At 35.3% G+C, this 23,655-nt stretch overlaps 1 protein-coding gene across 1 annotated transcript in view; it reads left to right on the forward strand.

The window, feature by feature from the left end:
- The window catches only part of ANO3 (anoctamin 3), a 425,544-nt gene that overhangs the window by 323,551 nt on the left and 78,338 nt on the right, over window positions 1–23,655 (forward strand). Inside the window, exons 8-12 of the mRNA XM_059931289.1 lie at window positions 4,915–5,046; window positions 5,764–5,870; window positions 8,023–8,078; window positions 11,582–11,703; window positions 16,098–16,232. Of these exons, the coding sequence (XP_059787272.1) occupies window positions 4,915–5,046; window positions 5,764–5,870; window positions 8,023–8,078; window positions 11,582–11,703; window positions 16,098–16,232 (552 nt within the window). The remainder of the gene's footprint in view (window positions 1–4,914; window positions 5,047–5,763; window positions 5,871–8,022; window positions 8,079–11,581; window positions 11,704–16,097; window positions 16,233–23,655) is intronic.

Genomic DNA, 23,655 nt, shown 5'->3' on the forward strand with positions numbered 1-23,655 from the left:
CTTTTGTATTATGGACCTCCTCTTATTCCACCAGCTGAACCTGCCTCTCTTTCAATTCTGGTATTGAAAGGAAACTTCTTTTCAAGAGCTTTATCTCAAAACAACATCTCTTTACCTATTGTGGTAACAGTAGCTATGGTAAAGGAATTAATTAAAATACAACCCTGAGACACAAGAAACTCTCCCACCTGAATCGCCTTGACCCCATTTCACTGGAGAAAATGAGCTTCCATTTAATGAACTCTACAAACAAAAGGCTTGTAATAATTCGCTGTTTTTCTGCTCCTTGCAAAAAAATCAATTAACAAAAATAGAATGTGAATGTCGTAGAGGAGGCCCTATTGAATAATGTTGCAGGATATTGCAAATTAGAATGACACAAAAACTAGCAAAATCATACAGTGTAAATATATGACCATTTTAGGAAAGAATTTAATAAATCTAGTTCTTTTACCAAAGAAACTGTCTGAATATAATTTAGAACTCTAAAATAGGAAAATTTTGAATTCTAGAAGAGAGTATTGTACTCTATTAAACATTAAATTTAGGTTGGTAGGAATGAGTGACAAGAAAAGTAAATCATGAGGGGGAAAACTTGAAATCTGAATGAATGCTAAAGGAATTAGTACTCAAATGGCTTTTAAAAAATTAATGATGTTCCTTAGCCAGTCAGATTCTTCTGTTTGTCAGGTTGACATGCTCAGATTTACAATGAGCTTTCATCATTTCTCTTGTGCCCATTCGTTCCTGGTCTATATAAGCAAATTTCCAAAGTTATTTTTGCATAATAAGGTCAAATTCATTGGAATATTATAATATATAAATTTACAACCGCAGGTTTTCCATATTTTTCTCTGCATGTTTAATACTGGATATGTTGATAAAACATGTTTAGGCTTGCTTCTGGGTGCTGTATAGAATTAGTGAGGTTTGCCACTGTATAATTAGTGTGTTTTCTGCTAAATAGGCATCTTCCTTTCAGAGACTCACAGAAGGATAAAATCCTGTATATTAAATTAGCAACAAATATCTATGTAATACTGTCATAATTTAGTTTTAGAGTAAACTTGTATTTAGAATTCCTGATAAACATGTATATTCTAAATCCTAAAGAAACATTTTTAATAGTGGAAAAATGTTTTTCTTTACTATTTTGGTCAAACAAAAGTAAACTAGAAAAATGATTGCTATATTATGTGTCATAATATGTTTTATTATCTTTGTGTTTATTATTTTTTGTTTAATTTTATGAAATGAAAATAAGGTTGTCAGTTATTCCAAACAATTGTTAATGTACCTTAAGCATTACTATAGTCTACTGCTTTACAGTTTACATGTTACAAATAGTTCTCTTTGTTCTTTGAGTTAGTGGATGCATAGGGGGAGGGTAACAAATAAATAGGAAAGGCATTTATAAAATTATATGACATATTAAACTGAAAAAATGACTGTCTTGGTATTTGCCTGAGTTTATACTTTCAATTAAGGAAATGACTGATTTTGATTTTTTTAAACTTGACCTTTGGAAAAGAAAATTTAAATGTGTGTGTGTGTGTGTACGGGCATCACTGTTATAAAGTTATAAAACCCAATTTTTAGACAATTGGAAAGAGGGAAGCAAAAGTCTGTGTGTACTTAGATGTCACTTGTGCTTTCCATTTCCTGACGTGGGAAAGATGTTTTGTGCATGGGTAATTTGACCAGTAAACATTAGGGGTAAATATGTACAGGCAATTATCCAGGTTTCAAAGATCATCGTTTCTCCAGGCAGGTCGAAAGGAAATGCCTATAGTTTTATTATTGCTGCTATCTATCATTAGTTTACAAAGTACTTTCATATTCAATTATCAAAGCATCTTCAAAAGGACCATTCAGGGGGGCAGAACTGGTTTGCAGATCAGGGAAAATAAATGACTCCATTATCACCACTCCTTACCACCCCACATCTCATCCCCTAGCTTTCACAGATGGTGTGATAGAGTTTGTGCTCTGACCACGTTCTTTTGACCCTTTAATCCAGATTTCTTTTCAATTTCCATTGAATTCTCTGCATTCCACTGATTTTAGCAAAGGAACTTAAAGCTCTGTTAGAAGTCATCCTCACATTATACCATGAAATCTTGAGTTTGCAAGATGGCTAACGTGATAAAAGCTTGGTAGAGTGTAGGTAATACATTAGATCATGTTGGTGGCATGGTGGTGGTAGTGGTGGTTGTAGAAGTAGTGGTGATACTCCTTTTCCTTATTATTATCATAAGTATTTATTGAGTGTTTACTTTGTGCTGGGCACTGGGGGATCAGTCATTACCTATTTAATTATCACAATATCCCTTCATTTAATAGATGAGAAAACTGAATGAGAATCAAATAAATTAAGTAATAAGCTAGATCTTCACATCCTGTGATTCAGATCCAGCCCTGACCACATTTCACTATTAGACATCATGTATTCCTTCACAGAAAGTACGTGACAAGCCTAAACGGATAATATGGTTTATTTTTCTGTAAAATGTCAGTGATGGTCTAAAAGTCATTTTATTTCATTTCTTTAATTTCTTTGATTGGCATTTATTTCTAGTATGTTTGCAATTTTGTCAGAGATAGTAAGCCCTTGGGTGCTATAGCTATCAGCATTTTCTAAGTGTCATCAGATGCCTCCTTTTATTTGATCCTCCTAGCCATCTAATGAAGTAGGACAGATGGAATTACTTTCTCTTTTTACAGATGAGGAACCTAAAGCTCAAAGATTGAAAATGTTTGGCTCAATTTCAATGACTGGCAAATTCATCCTCTAAGTTTTTATCCCATTGTTTTCTCCACTAGGCTAACTTTGAAAAGTTGGAGTAATTACTATATTATCCATTCAGTGTTTTTATATGTCTGTGCACTAGTGGCTGGAATACAGCGATATTTTGTGATTTCAGAGGCTTTCTTTGTAATAAGAAGAAGCAAAATGGACACTTCAGATAACACTCATTTATTATTTTAGGCTAGAAAGAAATGCTCTGGTCCCTCCAAAACCAAAAAAGACTTGGCATCTAAGTGATAACATCACTTGGCAAAGAAAATGTCCAAACTCTTCTTCACATGCTAAACATCAAAACTTGATGCTTATTTCAAATTATATATACATGGTAATTGAATAAAATCATTTTGAAGATACAGTCTGCCTGCACATTGCTGTACTAAATTTTTTAAAGTTTAAGCAGAGTTGGCCAAATATTAAGATGCATTGTACTTCTCTAGGAAAATATTCTATCCTGCCACTTTGACTCACTATTGCAGAAGTCCAAAAACTGCCAAAGATAGAACCTCATAAATAGTGTGTAAATATAGCACATTTTTAAAGTAAACACAGCTGTTATTATAGCAACTCAGACTCTCATTTTCAGAATCAATCTCTGGAGTCAGTATCTCTTTTGCTTTCATTTTTGTCTTTTGAAAAATAAATATGATTCCAATCAGTACATATACCACATAGAACTGAGTTGTGACTGTAATCTAAAGCTGAGGCCAAAGTATCCTCATGTGAGATTTCCTGAAACAGTGTTTTAATGTTCTCTAACCTGGTGTCTATGCTAAATCCACCCCTCAAAGCGCAGTCAGTGGATAGCAGGATGAGCACCCCCCCACCCCACCCCCCACCGGGAACTAGGTAGAAATGTAGAATCTCAGACCCCACCCTAAGTCTACTGAATTAGTATCTGCATTTTAACAAGATCTTCAGGTGATTTATATGCCCGTTAAAGTCTTAAAAGTACCACAAAGGCTCCTTGACTCAACTCTCCTTATTGTTAATCATGAAGTTTAATGTAAAACACCAACTCACAACTCTCCAGCAATGTCAGTATTATTACTTTTATTTATTTATTTATTATTTTAATTTTATTTTATTTATTTATTTTTTTAAACATCTTTATTGAAGTGTAATTGCTTCACAATGGTGTGTTAGTTTCTGCTTTATAACAAAGTGAATCAGCTATACATATACATATATCCCCATATCTCTTCCCTCTTGTGTCTCCCTTCCTCCCACCCTCCCTATCCCACCACTCTAGGTGGTCACAAAGCACAGAGCTGATCTCCCTGTGCTATGCGGCTGCTTCCCACTAGCTATCTATTTTACATTTGGTAGTGTATATATGTCCATGACACTCTCTCATCCTGTCACATCTCACCCCACCCCCTCCCCATATCCTCAAGTCCATTCTCTAGTAGGTCTGTGTCTTTATTCCCATCTTGCCACTAGGTTCTTCATGGCCTTTTTTTTTTTTTTTTTCCTTAGATTCCATATATATGTGTTAGCATACTGTATTTGTTTATTTTATGGGTGAAGAAACCAAGGCAAGAAATTAAATAACTTATACAAGTTTCCATAGCTACTATAATGCAGAGCTGCCTTTGAACCCAGTTTTTCTGGACCCGAAACCCTTGCTGTTACCATAGGACCCGTGGCTCCCAGAACTGAATGTGTGGAGTGCAGTGTAGCCATTTCTCTCTTTTCAGTCTCCACTTTTCTGGAGCCACATTGCTGCAGATTTCTTAAAGTGATCTATAGCCACACATATCTAGATTATAGATATATACGTACATACACTCTACTTTAATAGACAATCTTGCTGGTTTTATTCTTTATGCTTTTTCCTACCCCATCTTTATGTATGATGATTTTCTAATATTTTCCACAGATTTTTCTTATGAGGATCACCTAGTTGCCCTGAAAGAGTTTAAATAAATGCAAGATTTGGTTTGCTTTGGAATTATTTCCTTTGTGTGGGTACAGGAATAATGCATGTATGTGTGTGTGAATGTGGGTGTGTGTGTCTTTTGGGAACTCTTTCAGAACGGTAGTGGAAGGTAGGCATGGCTCTGGAGTGCAACCTAATTCAGTTCTAAAATGTGAATTTGTTCCAGGGTGCAAAAATATTTTAGAAGAATCAAAAAATGGATGTCCCAAAACCCAATGGTTCTTGACAAGTCAGCTTTCCCAGACCTGGAGGAGTCAGACTGCTATACTGGCCCCTTCAGCCGTGCACGAATTCACCAGTGAGTTCCCATCTCTTTTCTCCCATCACCTCTTTTTTTAAATTATTTTTTAGTTCTTTAATTTTTTGGGCCATGCCTTGTGGGATCTTAGTTCCCCGACCAGGGATTGAACCCAGGCCCTTGGCAGTGTAAGCGTGGAGTCTTAACCACTGGACCGTGCCAGGGAACACCCCTCCCACCTCCCACCACCTCTTGAAGTCACCCTTTTGCTCTTTACGTCATTGGCTCTCATGTTTACTCCATACAACTCTTTCTATAATGGAACAGTAGGATATGAAGGGGAAGGGAGAAACATTGCTTGTCGCTGAAGTACTGAAAACAAGCTAGCTCAGAAAGTGCAGTATTGGGGAATGACATCAATTTTTAATGTGTTCTATTTGGAACCACATTGCTTAAGGTAGTACAAAATTTATGGGAGCCAGCGTACAATCTGTTCTTGTTCCATGCTCAATAAGAAATATGAGGACATTTAGGCTTCCTTATAAACTGAAGGATATTAAAATGAATATTTGATATTCCCTGTATTATTTATAAGTGTATATTTTCTCAGCCAAAAGATTTTTTTTTTAAGAAGATGGTTTCTCTTCTGATTTATTATACTTTACATGCATTCATTTTAATGGAGAAAATACATGGATGACTACCCAGGAACTTGTAACTGTTGCTAGATTCTGTGGTCTGCATTGAATATTAAAACCAATCCGCTTATCTTCCCAGCTTCATAATAAACAATAAGGACACCTTCTTCAGCAATGCTACTCGAAGCAGGATAGTCTATCACATGCTGCAGCACACCAAATATGAAAATGGAATATCAAAAGTGGGTAAGAACACTAATTAAAAACATACTATGGAATTTACTTTTACTGATTACACTCAGAAGTATTTTTTAACAACTGAAGCTTTGCCTTCCTGCATTAGATATAAGGATATAATTCAGTGAACAAACTCTAAACATTGTATTTTTCAGCCTTTCAATGAAAGAAAACAAAATAAAACAAACAAAAAACTTTTTCAAGGGCACTTGGCAATGTGTATCAAAATGTGAAATGTGCAAAAACTTTGGAACAGAAATTTTATTTCTAGAAATTTATCCCAAAGAAATAATCAGACTTTTGAATAACAATATATGTAGAAATTTGTTCATTGTGGCTTTGTAAACAAAGAATAGAATAGAATAATACTGGAGATACTTTAGCTGTCCATTAGGCTATATGCACATAATGCATCCATTAAAAATGATGTAATTTTATTCACTCTTAACTCAAAGGTATTCAGCATCTATTATACACTATATATTATGGAAAGTATATGACACAGACCCTTTACTCATGGAGATTGAAAATTAGTATCAGTTCTCTATTTATTGACTTCAAAAGATATCCGTAAAGCATTATTAAGTGGAAAAAAACCAGATTACAAAACTGTAAATTTAATGTGTAATCCCATTTTCTAAACAAAAAAAAGAAAAAAATCTAGAATTTATATGAAACATTTTAGAGATTATCTCTGAGAGGTGAGATTACAGCTAATTTTAAATTTCTAAATGTCTCTGTTGTTTGAATGTTTAGCAGTATGCTACAACATGTCTGATGCAAAAGAAAACAGAAAGTTTCACCTGGGAAAATTAAGTAAAATTGCAAAGTTTACACAGAGCAGAGCAGAAAGCAACAGGTAACGAATGAGCTGGCCGTTTGTTAGTGTGAAAAATACAATATGGCTGAAGAAATAAAATGTTAGTCATGTTCTAAAATTCCTTCAAATAAAAAAGTTGATAGCCAGTGGAAACTTGTACCAATATCTACTGATTTGCATTCAAATAGATTACCACATTAATAAAATGAACTATGTTTCAAGTCATCCAAAGAGGAATGTTCAGACTTTGGTTCTCTTCTGATTAATAATTCATTTATTACTGAGCAGTCAAAATAATTAATTTAAAAACTAAATCCTTATAAAAAATTTGACACTTAATCAGAAGTTTTCTAAACAAGAAATAAAGGTAGAGAAATCCAGAATGTAAACTACAAATGTGTCTAAATGATAGCACTATGTGCTTATGTAGTCTTTAAAAAATAAAATTGACATTTAAATGATTGTAAAGATAGCATGCCCTTTGTCAAACATGCAATAAACACAGAAGGGTATAAAAATAAAATTTAAAAATCCCTGCATTCAATTTTCACTGTACCAAATTAGTACTGAATATATATACATATACATCTCATAATTAGAATCGTGCAATGTTTACAATTTTCTGTCCTTTTTGAAATTACCATTATGAGTAGTTTCTCAAGCCCTTTAGTATGTCTGAAAACATTATTTTAAATAGCTGTACAATATTCTATTGTAAGCATTCATCAAATCACAGTCATTTACCAAGCACTTATATAATTGATTGAACCATAATAATGAAACAATCACCCAATTTTGGATGTACAATCATTTCTAATTCTTTACTAATATAAATAATATTGCAATGAAAATTGCTCTTCATAAGAGTTTTCCAAATATCTAGTCTTCCCAGAACTATATGAGAGAGTCCATTTCACTACACTCTCATTGGGATGGAAGAGATTTTAAGAAGGGTCACATATCGCTATTTATTCTCTTTGGATCAGTATTAAAGAATTAAAGATTTCTCAATACCAGTCTCCTTTGAGACATTTTGAGGAGTGGGGAATTCCTCTGCTTCCTTGACCTAATTTTGTTTTGAGTAAAAAAAAAAAAGTTGTTCCAGACTCATGTGCCCCCAAATAAGTGGGTATTAAAATCCCCACATTTCATGATGTGGCAAAGTGCCACATGTTGGCACCTTGCAAACCCTCACTGTCCTCATAGGTGATATGGCTATGGAAGTCATTTGGGTTATTTTGTTTTTAAATTAATTTATTTTCCCAAGTATTATGTAGGTTGCTTCAGAGAGAAGTCTTCAATTAAACTAACTCAAGAACTGTTCTTTTCTTCTTTTTCCAGGTATCTGTAAACTTATAAACAATGGCTCATATATAGCAGCTTTTCCCCCACATGAGGTAATTTTGAAATACGATTTCCATTTTAAAAAAATGTTTCTCCTGCTCAATGCTTGATCTCATTATTTTTTCCACTTAAGTCTAGCTGCCTTATTCCCAGAGGGTTCAACCAGTGAGCGGCCTTGGACCTTTCTGAGACCCCGTGATAATCTGTTGCTGCACACTGGCTCCTGTGCTCCAGAACCCTTCTGCAGTTTGCCCTGTACCAGGAATCCCACCCTCATAGGGAACTCATGGACATTGCTCAGCCACTCTGACCAGACATAGATAGCCCTCTGCTCCAGCACAGCTCCATGCTTGACTCAGCTTGGGATTTACACAGCTTCCAAACAGGGCAGGTTCTGGTCTGTGCCTACTACTTTGGGATACCTGAAAACCTAAGACAGACCCAACCCAAAAATCTACACCCCATTATTAACTTGATTTTCTGCCAGATTATTACCTGTCTTCTAGTTTTAAGTAGGTCATGTTGTGGTAACTCTGTCTGCTGAGCCATGAATGACATGTGAATCAGTTTTAAACTCCCTCCCAATACACACACATACAATATTCTTTTTAAGGCAGTTTTACATTTTAAAATAAGAACAGGGTCTTTAGAGGTTTAATGTGTGTGTTTTCAAAGCCCATCAGTCTTCTTTTTTTAAAGGCTGAGAACTCATAGGACATAACCCTTATACCTGAGGAATTCACAGTCTAGTATAACTCATAAAGATAAAATGTTTTGAGCACTTCCTCTCTGGTACTGAGCTAAACGTTTCATATGAACTATCTCATTTAACCTTTGCAACAACCCTTTGAGATAGGCAATAATATTAACTCTGTTTTATAGATAGATCATTGAGGCAGAGAAAGGTTAAGTATTAAAGGCACGGGTTTGAGCCCAGAAAGCCAGACTCCGATGCTTCTATTCATTATGGCATACCTACTTATATTAGGAATAGAAATAATGATAACAGATAATGTGTTAGAGTGTTTCGTGCAACAGGTCCTGTGCATGGATTTTCCCACTCATCTGACAATAATTTTGGAGGGGAGATATTATTATTTTTCCATTGCAGAGATGCAGAAGCAAGGTGCAGAGAAATTAAACACCATGTCAAATACGACCTAGTCAGTAAGTGGTAAACTGTTCAAAGTGGCAAACCTGAGCCCCTGGGAGAGCTTCTGTAGCACAGGAAGGTTTGTTTTGTTCTCTAAGTAATTTTGTTTACCTAACTAGTCTGTGTTCTGACAGTTTATTTGACAGTTTCTTGTGTGAAATTTGGAACCTATTGGGAATAGGTTGTAAATAATAGTCATTTTCCCATTTATTCTTATAATTTGGTAGAAGTACTAGTATATGGTATACATACACAAAACGACTGGAAAACAATATTGTTGAAGTACAAGTAATGAAAACAAAGCAGCAAGTCAATAAAATGGACTCAGGAATTTCCTATCAATTTTAAAGACTACTACTTGAAGAAAGAAAAACAAGACTTATTTAGAGGAAAATGGAGTCAGTGGCACTGACTATAATTTGAATAAGAACACTCACAGTTTAGACCTCCTTCTTCCTTAATGCAGGCGTATTATTAGGACCGGTCTCACACTTTTCACCCACAGTTGAGATTTATTTTTTACTTACAAAAGAGACAGTAGCTAGAGGGGAGAAAGAGATATGTCCAGTGAAATTTGGCATGACAAAGAAGAAAGAAAGGGAAGAAGGGGAATATATATATATGAGAAAGAGTTTGCCTAAAATATTGATATAATTGATAATCCCATCAATTATGAATAATGGAGACAGAAGAAAAGTGTGTCAGTTGGAGGAAGGGGCCGATCATGGAGGTGGTGGGGATCACTGAGTGTACATAGTCCTCTGAAAAGGGATGAGAATCCATGGGTGGGCAAGAGTCAGAACATTATGGTTGATTGAGGTTACTGAGCTGAGTCAGAACAATGAGGTACTAAGGATCTAAAGCTTAGAGCCTAAAACTCAGGAAATGCCTATGTCTGACCACTGAGGCTGGGAAGGAAAGTCATGTATTTTAGGATTATCAGGAATGCATGAAAGAAACCTGAGATTTTGGTTCACCTTCCCTTACCTTCCCAATCTCAGGGCAGGCTACCTTAACTAGTCAGTCCAGTTTCACAAGCAAACAAACTTTTCTCAAGTGGATGTCTTAGAATCTTGATCTTTACTTTCATCTCCTTAGCTTCCAATCTTTAGGGTTTAAACACTTTGGGCTCCCTTAGGGAAGACTGCTCTTCCACCCTTACCTAATTAATTTATCTATTTTCTTAGAAAGCCAGAGGCAAAATCCGTATGTGTCTCTCATTTCAGCCTTGAGGCACCTACAGACCATGATTCAAGGTGCCATCTTTCTTCATAGGAACTCACAGCCCTGGTTGTCTGGAACCATTCAGATGATAGTTTTGCACTGTTCAATGGCCACAATATAGCAAACACCTAAAATTAACTGACATTATTTTTATACTTCTTATGTGGCTGGCACTTTATAGCTATTCTCCAAGGGGGCCCTCACAAGATCCCTCTGTATTGGTATCATTAATACTTATTCTTATCCCCATCATTTAGGTGAGGTAACTGAGGCATAATTCCACTTGTTTTAAATTTCCATCAAACATTTCATAACAGTAGAATCACATATTAGAGTGAGCAGAGGGGCTTTGTCAAATCCTGTGTCCTAAGTTTTGATTCAGAAAATAAAAAGTCACTATATCTGTTGTCATTTTTTTAAATTATAAAAGCAGAGCAGTTCAGCCTTCAGGGAACACGTTCCTCTAAAAGGCATATATATGCTATGTTTCTGAAATTGCAACCCATATGACAGATTTTTGAGGGGGACATAAAGAATTGGAAAACATGCTTCCATTTTTGGAATATCTAATCTGAAGTAAATTTTACAGATTTCAAAACATGAATAACACCGGAGACAGGCCTCTTATACTTAAAATTTTTTTATTGAAATATAGTTGATTTACAATATTATGTCAGTTTCATGTGGACAGCATAGTGATTCTTTTGGGGGGGGGGTCTATATTTGCTGAATGAACATTGACTCTTTCCCTTAGCTTCTATAAATGAAATAAATATTTTCTGGTACTGGATCGCTTCTCAAAGCAGAATAATGCTCAATTTCTGAACTGAAGATTACAACAAATTTCTCTCAATGATAATGAAGATATTGTGTTTATTACAAGACCTTGGGTTCCAAACAATGAAACCTAAAGCTTACTTTAAGTGAAAGGGATCTCATTGGTTTAAAAAAGGAATTTAAGAAAGAATTTTTAAGGAACTATCAGAATATTTTCAATGAAAGATAGATATATAAATGTATTTACTACTTCACTCCAGTGATGGGCTTATGTTTATAACTTCTGAAGCTTTCAGTAAGTTATTAAAGTATTCTGTAAGGAAATAAAGCAAAAACAATTCCTATTAGTTCAAATTTCACTAAAAGAATAGATATCAATTCATCTTATTTTATTTGTTTCAGGGAGCCTACAAGAGTAACCAGCCCATCAAAACCCATGGACCTCAGAATAACAGACATCTATTATACGAGCGCTGGGCGCGCTGGGGAATGTGGTACAAGCATCAGCCCCTGGATTTAATCAGGTATTGGGGATGGATTGATAACGGAAGACATATTATGCTATTTTGTTATCCTTTTCTTATTATTTTATTTACCCACCAAATCATCTGTATTAGTTAGGGTGTGATTAAGAAAAAAGAAGCCACTATATGTCTTTTCAATGAAAGGAACTTAATTTAGGGAATCAGTAGCACAGGGGATGGGAAAGCTGAGAAATCAATGTGAGGCAACCAGCGATTAAGAACAGCAGAAAATTGCTAACAACCCTTAAAGCTGGAGGGAAAATGAGATGAAGTATATTTCAGACCTTACTACCTGAGCCGTTGGGCAAGAGCTATGCCATCCATGAGTAGGACTACCTGCAGAAAAGTGAAGTGTTGAGAGTCGAGCCACAGAGAATAATGGAGCCATAACAAATTATGGCTGCTCTGGAGACAGCCCTGAGGACGGCCAGGAGAGGAGGAAAGGTATGGGCTCTTCCCTTCCTTCCACCTTTGAGACTTCTAGTACCTCCTCGTGTAACTTACCAGCAGCAATGTACAAGTGAATCTATATAATCTACTTTTCCATGAAAACAAATCCAAAGAGGAAAAGGCAGAAAATGGATCTAAGAGCAAAGAGAAAATTGGCCAACATAGCATCTATGCATGTATTTATCCTTCAACAAATACTTGTGAGTGTCTATTCTATTCCAGGAGGTATATCCTAGTAAATAACTGCTCTCAACTTGAATTAGTCTTGAAATAGTGTTATATTCATGATTTATTTTATTTTAATGGAGAATAATTTGTTCTTATTTTTAAAAATCAGGAAATATATATTAAAAAGGACTTAAGTCCCCAGATAACTAGAAATATTTATAAAGTAAAATAAAAAAAGAGCATTCATATTATAAGGTTATATATGTTGATATTTTGAGCTGTTTATGAAATATAAATATCAAGAATAACTCATAGCTGTATCAGTCATTTTCCCAACAGGAAACTGATAGAACTGATAGAATAGAAGGGGTATTTGAAAAGAATTTAATAATAGAATTTAATATGCAGAAGTGTAAATAAGATCAAGGGAGCCAACAGATGATAATGAAACTTCCAGGGACTGGCAAAAGCTGGAAGCCGTTACCAGTCCTAGACTTGAAGGGACAAAGGGAGAGAGCAGTTGGCAGAACTTGTTAAAAGCTATAATCATAGAAGAAGAAAGTCAGGGTAATAAAAAATACCCCACATCTCTTATCCCTCCTTGTGATCTCCTGCTGGTACCTTCAGTTGGCCAATGAGCCTATCGGGAAGCAAGAAGAAGGAAGGAGCATAGGTGATACTATGCACAGAGGTGAGCCTCCTGGGCACGTAGCAGGAAGGAAAAGGGTAGAACGTGGAATGGATGTACAAAGCATACTATCCAACACCACACCATTTTTATCTCAAACATTAAGTACTTGGGTATATCCAAAATCAAGATGCTTTGATTCTAATTCAATCATGACAAATTATCAGAGTCTTATTTATGCAGGTTAAAGAATAATTGTTTTAGAGATACATGAATACAGTGAGATGTGCTGATTCACAAAACCATACTTAATAGGAGTTGAAGTTGAGACTTTCAAGCAAGCATTTCAGTGTCAACAGTTCTCCTATCTATAGGAGACATTGCTATTGCTGCCTCAGGTAATTTCAGCAAGCAACCTTTATTTTCAATAAATAGGGTGATTCAGCTGCTATTACCAATTCTCTGGGTGTTGACTCAGAAGGGAAGTTTTGCTTATGAAAATCACGTATTTTGTGTTCAAGCGGCTAAGGGGAGAGACGTGATGAGGGACCTACCCAAGATGAAGGCCATAAAAGCGTATAGATGGCATTTCAACAGGTGCCTCCTCTCTAGGAACTTGCTTGTTACCAAAACTGAGATGGCGATGGGGCATTCAGGTTAAACTATATGATCTTGTACATAGTATTTTGTACAAGACCCAGTTTTCTACAATGAGTAGGAAGATTGCCTTAAAATCTGTGACTTTTTAGTTATTTGGAGTTACATTGTTCTTAAGACTAGACAGTTTTGAGGATGTGAGCCTCTTATTGTGTGGTTTCCTGTCCATAGTGAGAGAAAGAGGGTGTCCTGGAATCGGAGTTTTTTTCGTATACTTGTGTCACAGATGATGGACACCCACAGGGAAGGCCTGTATTCTCTCCTGCTGAAAAAGGCAGTTCAGTAATAGTGGATGAAAAGTGAGGGTCTATCAATTCATTTTATTTTTTATAAACAACCATTCCTGAACATGTGTTTGTGTTTTGTTTTCATTTTAAGAATAGACTCAAACATTTAGTAGCCAACGCCTATCTTCGTTTCAATCTATTTTTCCATGGGAAATACTGGAATCTGGAAAGAATACATTTAAAAAATGGTCAACTACAAAACCTGCTTAACAAAATAGCTGTGTGTTTTTATTTTCAATGTTTTTCAATAGGCACCAGAAGGATTTAAATTTAAGAACTAAATGAAATGATTCTCTCTAAAAGAGGTCAACTTAACATTTTTTTTTATAATAGAAGTCTTTTATGATAGAAGTTATTTCAGCAGCAGAATCCTATCATCAAATGAAATGTCACATAGGATACCAGTATATAAAACATGAAAAGAAAGTGACTGTGGGTGAAGTGTGATGGGGTGACACCAATAGCAACCCCCTGTTCCTCCTTGCCCTGTCATGGTTTTAAAGAAATTTAAGGAACACCTAGAGATCCTAAAAGATTGTGACTTCCCACGTTCTAGGTTAAGGACATTTTCATTAGCCTTCTTTGCCTGGAACTAGCTTCTTCTCATGAAACAGATCTGAAATCTGCTGTAACTTAGATAATTATACTCCTGTCAAATAACATTATTGCTCCTCTTAACCTTCAACAATGTATGATTTAAAATCTTGGTATAATGCACTCCGCATAAGGGGGTCTGTCTGTGCAGTCCTTTATAGTCATCGTTATAAAAATGTTAGTAACATGTGCCAAACTCTACTCCACCCCACAGAAGAACACTTGTTTAAAGGAACAAGTGGCCATATTAGAATACCTGTTAATATTATAAGCTTCGTCTCAAAGTAGAACACTGCCAGTATGTAAGAAATGAATAGATTATTGATCTGTCTCCTAGGAGAAATAAATGAAAAAACAAAAAAATTAGATAAATAATGCTCAGTGGAGGACGGCTCCACGTCTACACTTGGTAGAATACGCACAAATTTTAGTTGGCACAATACAGAGAATGGAGTAGAAAGAATGATTTTCAGAGAGAGAAGTCTTGTTAAGGAAAAACAATTAACAAGAGAATTTTCTTCCCAGCAAGAATTTTTGCCCAGAGAGGTATTCCCAAATGAACTGTAAAACACCAATCTTTAAAACTAGTGCTGGGACAAACACCAGTACAGAATTCAAGAAATTATTATTTCTTACCAGAGCTTTATAAACTGTGACAGTTACTATTGGCAGTAGATTCGGTGAAGAAAGAACAACTGAGTGGTCATTAGAACTGCCTTATTCATCTGCTACTTCCATATAAATTATGTTAATAAGCTGAAGGGAAATAAAATGCATTCATTCCCTTCACTTCTTTCAATAAAACACTTCCTGTGGTGGGTGCCAATGAAACAGGACACAGGTCCGCTTTCAAGCAGCTTGCATTCTGATGGGGAGGGAGAGGAATAGGGGAGTGACAGGTAATTGTCATAAAGTTTTACAAGTTTAAGACACTGAAACATGGGTGAAGGGAATGTGAGAGCAAGAGCAGGGGCGTCTAACCCAGGTTTGAAGTGAAATCAGGGCAGGCTTCCCGGGAGAAGTGATATAAAGTACAGGATAAGTACAAGCCAGACAGGAGAAGAGGATGAAATGTAATATTCCAAAGTGAGGGAACAGCATTAACCAAGGAAAGAATCATGTGCTCCAGGAACAGCAGAGTTGAACTTTGTTGAGGAAGATGTGTGACACAGTTGTGCAGATTGTGTCTGGCATAAGGGAGTGTGGCCAAGGGTGCAGATGGAGACAGAAATCAAGTCTGCTTTCAGCAGCTACCTAGAGCGAGGTGTTTTTCTAATTTACGCCAAAGCAATATGGTTTAGCACAGCTTTGTGTAAGGAAAACAAAAAGGGGTTCTACTAGGAGGATGAAGAAAAGCAAGACCTGGCTTACAAAAAGAAAGAAATAAACACATTTTATAAAATTGCTCCTATAATGACAATGTTTAATGATAAACAATATCACCATTATTGGATTCATTAACAAGCAAGACTATTAAGATACCCCAGATGGAGCGCAGGAGGAACTGAGCCATCATAGTCAATTGTCCATCTGAGATTGACTAGGTGCGACATCAATATTTGTAGTGTCACTTACATTGCCTTAAGCTAAGGATTTGCTTTCTCATGCAGGTTATACTTTGGTGAGAAGATTGGGCTATACTTTGCTTGGCTGGGGTGGTATACTGGAATGCTGATTCCTGCAGCTATTGTTGGCTTGTGTGTTTTCTTCTATGGAATATTAACAATGAATGCAAGTCAAGTAAGGTAAGCTATTAACAGACTTATTAAAAAAATTTTGGCCTTTTTTCTGATTGGATGAAAGCTTTATAGTAATGCTGACTATAAAAGCAAGTTATGGTACTAAATTTATTTGCTTGTTTTTGTTTTTGCAGGGGAGAAACACTATAAAAAGGTCATTTCTATATTTTTCTCCACAAAGTCTCTTGGATAAGTTCTAAGACTGTTTCTCTTTATGCCAAATTTCTCTTTCTAGTATATCCCACATAATCAATAATTCAGCAATGCAACAGACAGTTCTATATAATTTAAATTTGCATAGTATTTTGTAGTCTGGAATGCTCTCTCAATACATTAATTCAAATAATTATAATAGCTACAGTTCTTTAAACACTTAAGATATACAAAGACCGTCCAAATATATTGTTTCATTTTATGCAACTTTCACTACCACCTTTGGAGATGAGTTTTCCTTTTAGCAGATGAGGGAACCTTACATAGTTAAAGATGTCTAAACAAAATATTCATACCACATGAATCCTACCCTAAGTAGTCTCCTCTCATGAGAACATAAAATCACTTTCTACTTTCTTCTTACTCTCTATGAGAATAGATTTATGAAAGATTTTGGCATCAACTTAAGATATCAAAATGGTAGTAAAATAAGATTTGAGAAATATCAAACATTTATCAGAATGGTGATTTTTCTGTTAAAATTTAAATGACTCAAGATTTGGATATAGGAACAATAGATTATTATTCAGCAGAGGTAAAAGTCACATTAAAGAATTAAATGAGTTAAAGAATTAATTAAAGAATCCTCTTAACAGCATGTTCTATTTACTATACCACAAGGATTTCATCAAGTTCAACCTTGTATGATGCAATTCAAAATATGAAAAAGTACTTTTCCCCTCCTTAAAAAAAAGCTCAGTACTTTTTTCCCTTTTGGTCCATCTTTTAACCATGGCCTTGCTACTGGGTAGTAATCATGACAGTTAATGGGACCATAAAATGCATTTCCTTGAATTTTCTTTATCTATATATATGTGCACATGTATTTGTATAACAATTTTGCCTAAAAGCAAAATATTTTCATTGTCCCAGGGTTGAATCCTATTCCATAACCAAATTCCTTGATTTGGTATCTCAGAATCCCCTTGTTCTTCATGAAGGCCAAATGGTAATTAGCATGAAAACAAAGAAACACCTACTGTTCAAAATTTCACCTAGTGACAAGTTTACTTCAGAGTTTTGCAAACTCACTACCGCTCTGGAAGGCAGCATCTTCCTGGACAAACATGTGCCCACTGGAAATATTCATCCCCCTTTGGGCATTTCTTTATATGATGTTGAATCAGTAACCTCTGAAGCTGAGAAGTGAGATGTAATTTGGAGTTATAGTGTCTTGAAAATAAAAACACTATTTTTTTTTTTTTTTTTTACTACTTCTCTATTCTCTATGAGTTTGGCTCTTTTTTTTTTTTTCTTTTTTAAGAGTTCACATATAAAGTGATACCATACAGTAGTTTTCTTTTCTATCTGGCTTATCTCACTTAGTGTAATACCCGCAAAGCCCACGTTGTCACAAGTTGCAAGATTTCCTTCTTTCTCATGGCTGGATACTCTTCTATTTTGTGTGTGCGTGCGTGTGTGTATGTGTATGTGTGTGTGTATCTCAAATCTTCTTTATCCATTCCTCTGCTGATGGACACAAGTTGTTTACTTATCTTGGCTATTGTGAGTAATGGTGCAAAAACATGGGAGTGCATATACCTCTTCAAGATCCTGTTTTCATTTCCTTTGGATATATACCCCAAAGTGGAATTGCTGGATTATATGGTGGTTCTATTTTTAATTTTTTAAGGAACTTCCATATTGTTTTCCATAGTAGCTGCACCAATTTACATTTCCATCAACTGTGCACAAGGGTTCACTTTTCTCCACATCCTCACCAACACTTGGGTTTTTTTGTTTTTTGTTGTTGTTGTTTTTGGCAGTGGAAGTGTGGAGTCCTAACCACTGGACTGCCAGGGAATTTACTATTTCTTGTCTTTTGGATAATAGCCACCCTAACAGGTATGAGGTAATATATCATTGTGGTTTTGATTTACATTTCCCTGGTGATTAGTGTTGTTGATCACTTTTTAATGTACCTGTTGGTTTATGTATATTCTTTGAAAGAATGTCTATTCAGTTTCTCTGCCTATTTTTTAATCAGATTTTTTTTTTTGCTATTGAGTTGTATGAGTTCTTTATATATTTTAGATTTTAACCCTGTATCAGATATATGATTTGCAAATATTTTCTCCCATTTGGTAGATTCCTTTTTAAAAAATATTTATTTATTTATTTATTATTTGTCTGTGTCGGGTCTTAGTTGCGGCATGTGGAATCTAGTTCCCTGACCAGGAATCGAACCTGGGCCCCCTGCATTGGGAGCTCGGAGTCTTAGCCACTGGACCACCAGGGAAGTCCCCTGGTAGATTGCCTTTTAATTTTGTCGATAGCTTCCTTCGCTGTGCAGAAGCTTTGTAGCTTGACATAGTCACTCTTGATTATTTTTGCTTTTGTTGCCTTTACTTTTGGTGTCAAATCCTAAAAATCATTGCCAAGATTGACTTCATAGTTTTACAGTTTCAGGTTTTAAATTTACATCTTTAATCTCTTTTGGGTTAATTTTTGTGTATGGTGGAAGATACAGCTGTAGGTTCATTCTTTTACATGTGGATATCCAGTTTTCCCACCACCATTTATTGAAGAGACTATCCTTTCCCCATTTACTATACTTGGCTTTTTGTCGAAAATTGACCGTATATACATGGGCTTATTTATGGTTTCTCTATGCTGTTCCATTGGTCTATGTATCTGTTTTTATGCCACTATGTACTCTTTTGATTACTATAGCTTTATAATATTGTTTGAAATCATGGGGTGTGATGCCTCCAGCTTTGTTCTTTCTCAAGATTGCTCTGGCTATTTGGGATTTTTGTGGTTTCATAAAAATGTTAGGATAGGTTTTTCTATTTCTGTGAAAATACCATTGAAATTCTGATGGAGATTGCATTTAATCTGTAGATCTTTGGGGGTAGTATGGACATTTCAACAGTATGAAATTTTCTAATCCGTGAGCACAGAATATCTTTCCATTAATTTGTGTCTTCTTCAATTTCTTTTGCAAGCGTCTTATAGTTTTCAGTGTATAGACCTTTCACCTCCTTGGCTAAATTTAATCCTAAATATTTTATTCTTTTTGATGTAATTGTAAATGGGATTGTTTTCTTAATTTCTCTTTTTGATAGTATTTTGTTAGGATATAGAAACACAACTGATATTTGTATACTGATTTTTTTATCCTGCAACTTTACTGAATTCATGTATTATAGAGTTTTTTGATAAAGTCTTTAGGGTTTTATAAAAAAGTGGTCTTTTAAAATGAATTGACAAAAGCAGAAAATGATTTTTAGGCAGTTAGCTACTGTTCAAATTGGTTCCATGGAGAACATATTCACTAAGTTTTCCCATGTGGTGTAGACTTCCTCCTCCAGGCTTACAAAGCTGAAAATGAACAAAAGGCAATGAAAGGAATAGATTTTCTGTCCCTATTGATTTATGTGCCAATGAAGTAAATTAGGTTCCTTTTGTATGAGATAAGTATTCTTTAACTTTTAGCGCAAGGAGTGTTTTAAAAGGCTCTAGCAAACTCTTTTCTTCTGTGCTTTGTGGTATTATATTACTGCTACTTCTGTCACACTGTAATTAAGATCCTGTCAGACTTTCTATTCTAAACCAAGATAAGCATCACTGAATATCTTAACTTTCAAAATTTCATGGGACTGAATTTTTCCATTCAAGGTGTCAGACATGGTTAAGTCTTAGGTGTTATCATGGCGAGTGAGTGGAGGATATAGGGCTTTTATTTTGAGTTGCTTTGTTTTAGTTTTGTTTTAAGCTCTTTTTTTGTTTATTGCAAGGTAACAAAATGTTGAAAAGCTGAAGATTGGGTTGTATTATGTTTCTACCAGCTATGTTCAGGTGAATTAATGTCATATTTCTTACCTGCTCTGCAGTTAATTTTAGAATTACATGAAAATCATGTTATAGATTATTTATTGTGTGTATATGTGCATGTATATATTTACATGCACATTGGTCTTATACAATCAAAGGTGGTCAGATTTGTGCCAGGTAGAGCATATATCATAGGAATATAAAAATGAACAAGCAGGTAGATATGGTCCCTGCTTCTCAGGCTTTGGGTTTCAGGTCTGGGACAAAGAGTAGAAACGACTCTCTGGCCCATTCTTGCCTCTTTGGCATGAGAACTCTGTATTTGATCCTCAGTACTGACCAGCTTTTCAAAAGCTGTTACATCCTAAAGGGCCTCTCAAATCCTCTCCTGACAACATCCTTAGCAATAAGGGCTTCTTCCATTTATCAGGTGCCTATGATGTGCCAGGCACATTATCAATATTCATTACATAATATCCCAGTTGCATATTATCTCCAACTGGAGATGAAGAAATTGATCCTCAGAGAGGTAGGTGACTTAGGGGGAAATATCTAGTAAGTTTAAACCTATATCTGATTTTTTAAAATTGTGATAAGAACACTTAACATGAGATCTACCCTCTTCACAAATTTTTAAGTGCACTACAGTATTGTTAACTACGGGCACGATGTTGTACAGCACGTCTTTAGAACTTACTCATCTTACATAACTGACACTTTATACCCATTGAACAGCAACTCTCTATTTCCCTCTCCCTTACCCCCTAGCAACCACCATTCTACTCTGTTTCTATGAGTGTGTTTTTTTAAGATACCTAATATAAGTGGAATTACGCAGTATTTGTTCTTCTGTGACTGGCTTATTTCACTTAACATAATGTCCATCCATATTGTTGCATATGGCAGAATTTCCTTCTTTTCTTAAGGCTGCATAATATTCTATTGTATATCAATTCCACAATTTTTTTATCCATCCATCTGTGGATGGACATTTGGGTTATTTCCATATTTTGGCTATTGTGAATAATGTTGCAGTGAACAAGGGAGTGTAGATATCTCTTTGAGATTCTGATTTCTGTTTCTTTAGATATATACCCAGAGGTGGGATTGCTGGATTAAATGGTAGTTATGTTTTTAATTTTTTGAGGAACCTCTGTATTGTTTTTCATAGTGGCGGTACCAATTTATAGTCCCACCAACGATATTCAAGTGTTCTAAATATTCCACATCCTTGCCAACACTTGCTACTTTTATTTTATTTTGTTTGTTTTGTTTGATAATAACAATCATAACAGGTATGAGGTAATACCTTGTGATTTGATTTGCTTTTCCCTGACGATTATATCTGATTCTAAAATCCATGCTTTACTCATGCTTCCATACTGCCTTCCTCTAAACCTGCTTTCATATTACCACATTTCCCCAAAATGGACATCACCAAGAGTCTTATTCTGTGCTTTGTCAGGTTAACAGGATCACAGGAAGCATCAAGACCCTAGAGCAGGTCCAGGCGTCCATCCCCAGATGGACAAATTGCTCCCTCCTCCCATATCTTAAATGGGTTGTAATTATCATTCCTTCCAATCAGCCCTTGATGTGTATATCTAACAACAGACATAAGACAAAAGAAAGCCACACTTCAAGCAGTGGTTTATATTATGAGGTTCTGCAAAAGAAATTAAGAAACACTCAAGTTGGGCACTCTCCCTCCATCTAGTGGTTAAGTAAAGTCAAAGAACTTTTGTGATTTCATCTCAAATTCCATATTTTAGGCTAAAAAATACATTGCCAAAATTGTTTAATATTTTTTATGTTACCTATCAAGTTGAACTTTGGACAACTTATAGAAAATGAGTTTGATGATTCTGGAAATAAAAATAAGGCTCAGTCTAATGGCTGGGATTCTAGACTGAGTGCTCTGAAACATCTGCACTTTTGTGTGATCATTTGGAAGGTGGGAAAGATAATATAGTATTAACCAAACTTAATACCATTTTAGTATGAGATTTCAATGCAGGGCACATTATGTCATTCTTGAAACACAGTTAATTATGATAGCAAGCCCATTTTAATAAAAATTTTCTTCAGGAGGAATGTTAATTCTTATTTATACAAATTAGTAGTATTACCAAGAGGAGATATAATTGTCTCTTTTGAGTTTTTAAAATGTACGTTTTACCTGCTTCCTCCTACTTCACATAGACATTATGATTACTAGCAAGATGATGTGTGTGAAAGTGGGAGAATTATAGTATATATAAGACCTGTTACACCATCATCATTATTAATAAATTAGTTTTTGATAGGAAAGTTCCTCTTAATATGACATAAACTTATCTCTCCTTTAGATGAGTTATAGGTGATGGAGAACTGGACCTAGAAGCAGGAAAACCTAAACTCAGTTCCCTAAATTACCTCTTGTTAGCTGTATGACCTTGAGCAAATCACTTAAATTAAACATCAGTTTCCTCTCAGTTTGGAGATAGTTACCATTGCAGGAGATTGCATTGAGGACTAAACTTAATGGACATGGACCCATCTTTGCTTATTGTAAAGTATTGTATTACTGTATAGCATTATTACTTACTAGTCATTTCCAGTTTGGCTTGAGATTATACACATCAGGCATTTGAAATACACATGCATTATTTTTTGATTTGAGTGTATACATTTTGAAAACAGCAAATCTTGCTATCAACGCTGCCAATTAAACTTTTAATAACAGTTGCATTTCCAGGCATATTTTCAAAAGCCTTTATATTACTTTCAATATTTCCAAAGCATATTTACTTGGACAATTTATTTATGGTATACCTAGTGGGAAAGGGTCAGATATGACAGATAAAGGCACAAAACATCTTAAAAACAGGTTGCTGTGAACTCTCAGGCTGTGAGGCTTTTGAGAAATTGTTATCGATGCCCTATTCATGTCACAGTGTCATCTATAATGTATGCTGAGATTTTTAAAAGGTAGCATAAAACTTAAGAGACAAATATTATAAAGTTACATTCTAATAGAGAATATTATATATTTCAGTAAATAAAATCTATGCCATGTTATCGTGACAGTGTGTGTCAGGGCACTGCAAAAAGAAAATAAACTTCCTCAGATTTCCAATGAACATAATGCACTGATTGACTGCAGTGGGGGTTATGAAATTATGTGAATTATGGATGCTGTTCGTTTTGGTGATTGTAAAGCAACGAGATCCAGGGGAAAGATCGTTAGACCTGAGAAATCAGCATAGTCAGATGTGACTCCAGCTCAGCCATGTCCAAGCCTGTGAGCTTGGTTAAAACATCTTTGGTTGTTCCTCACAAGATTACTGTGCATGCCATGAAATCAGGTATAAAAGTGTCCTTGTAACAAAGCCCCACAGGTGCCTCCCAAGTATAAAATATGGCCTATTATCATTACAATATCTTGGCAGAGATTTCT

Source organism: Balaenoptera ricei, chromosome 8 (genome assembly GCF_028023285.1).
Source record: "Balaenoptera ricei isolate mBalRic1 chromosome 8, mBalRic1.hap2, whole genome shotgun sequence".
Classification (NCBI taxonomy): Eukaryota; Metazoa; Chordata; class Mammalia; order Artiodactyla; family Balaenopteridae; genus Balaenoptera; species Balaenoptera ricei.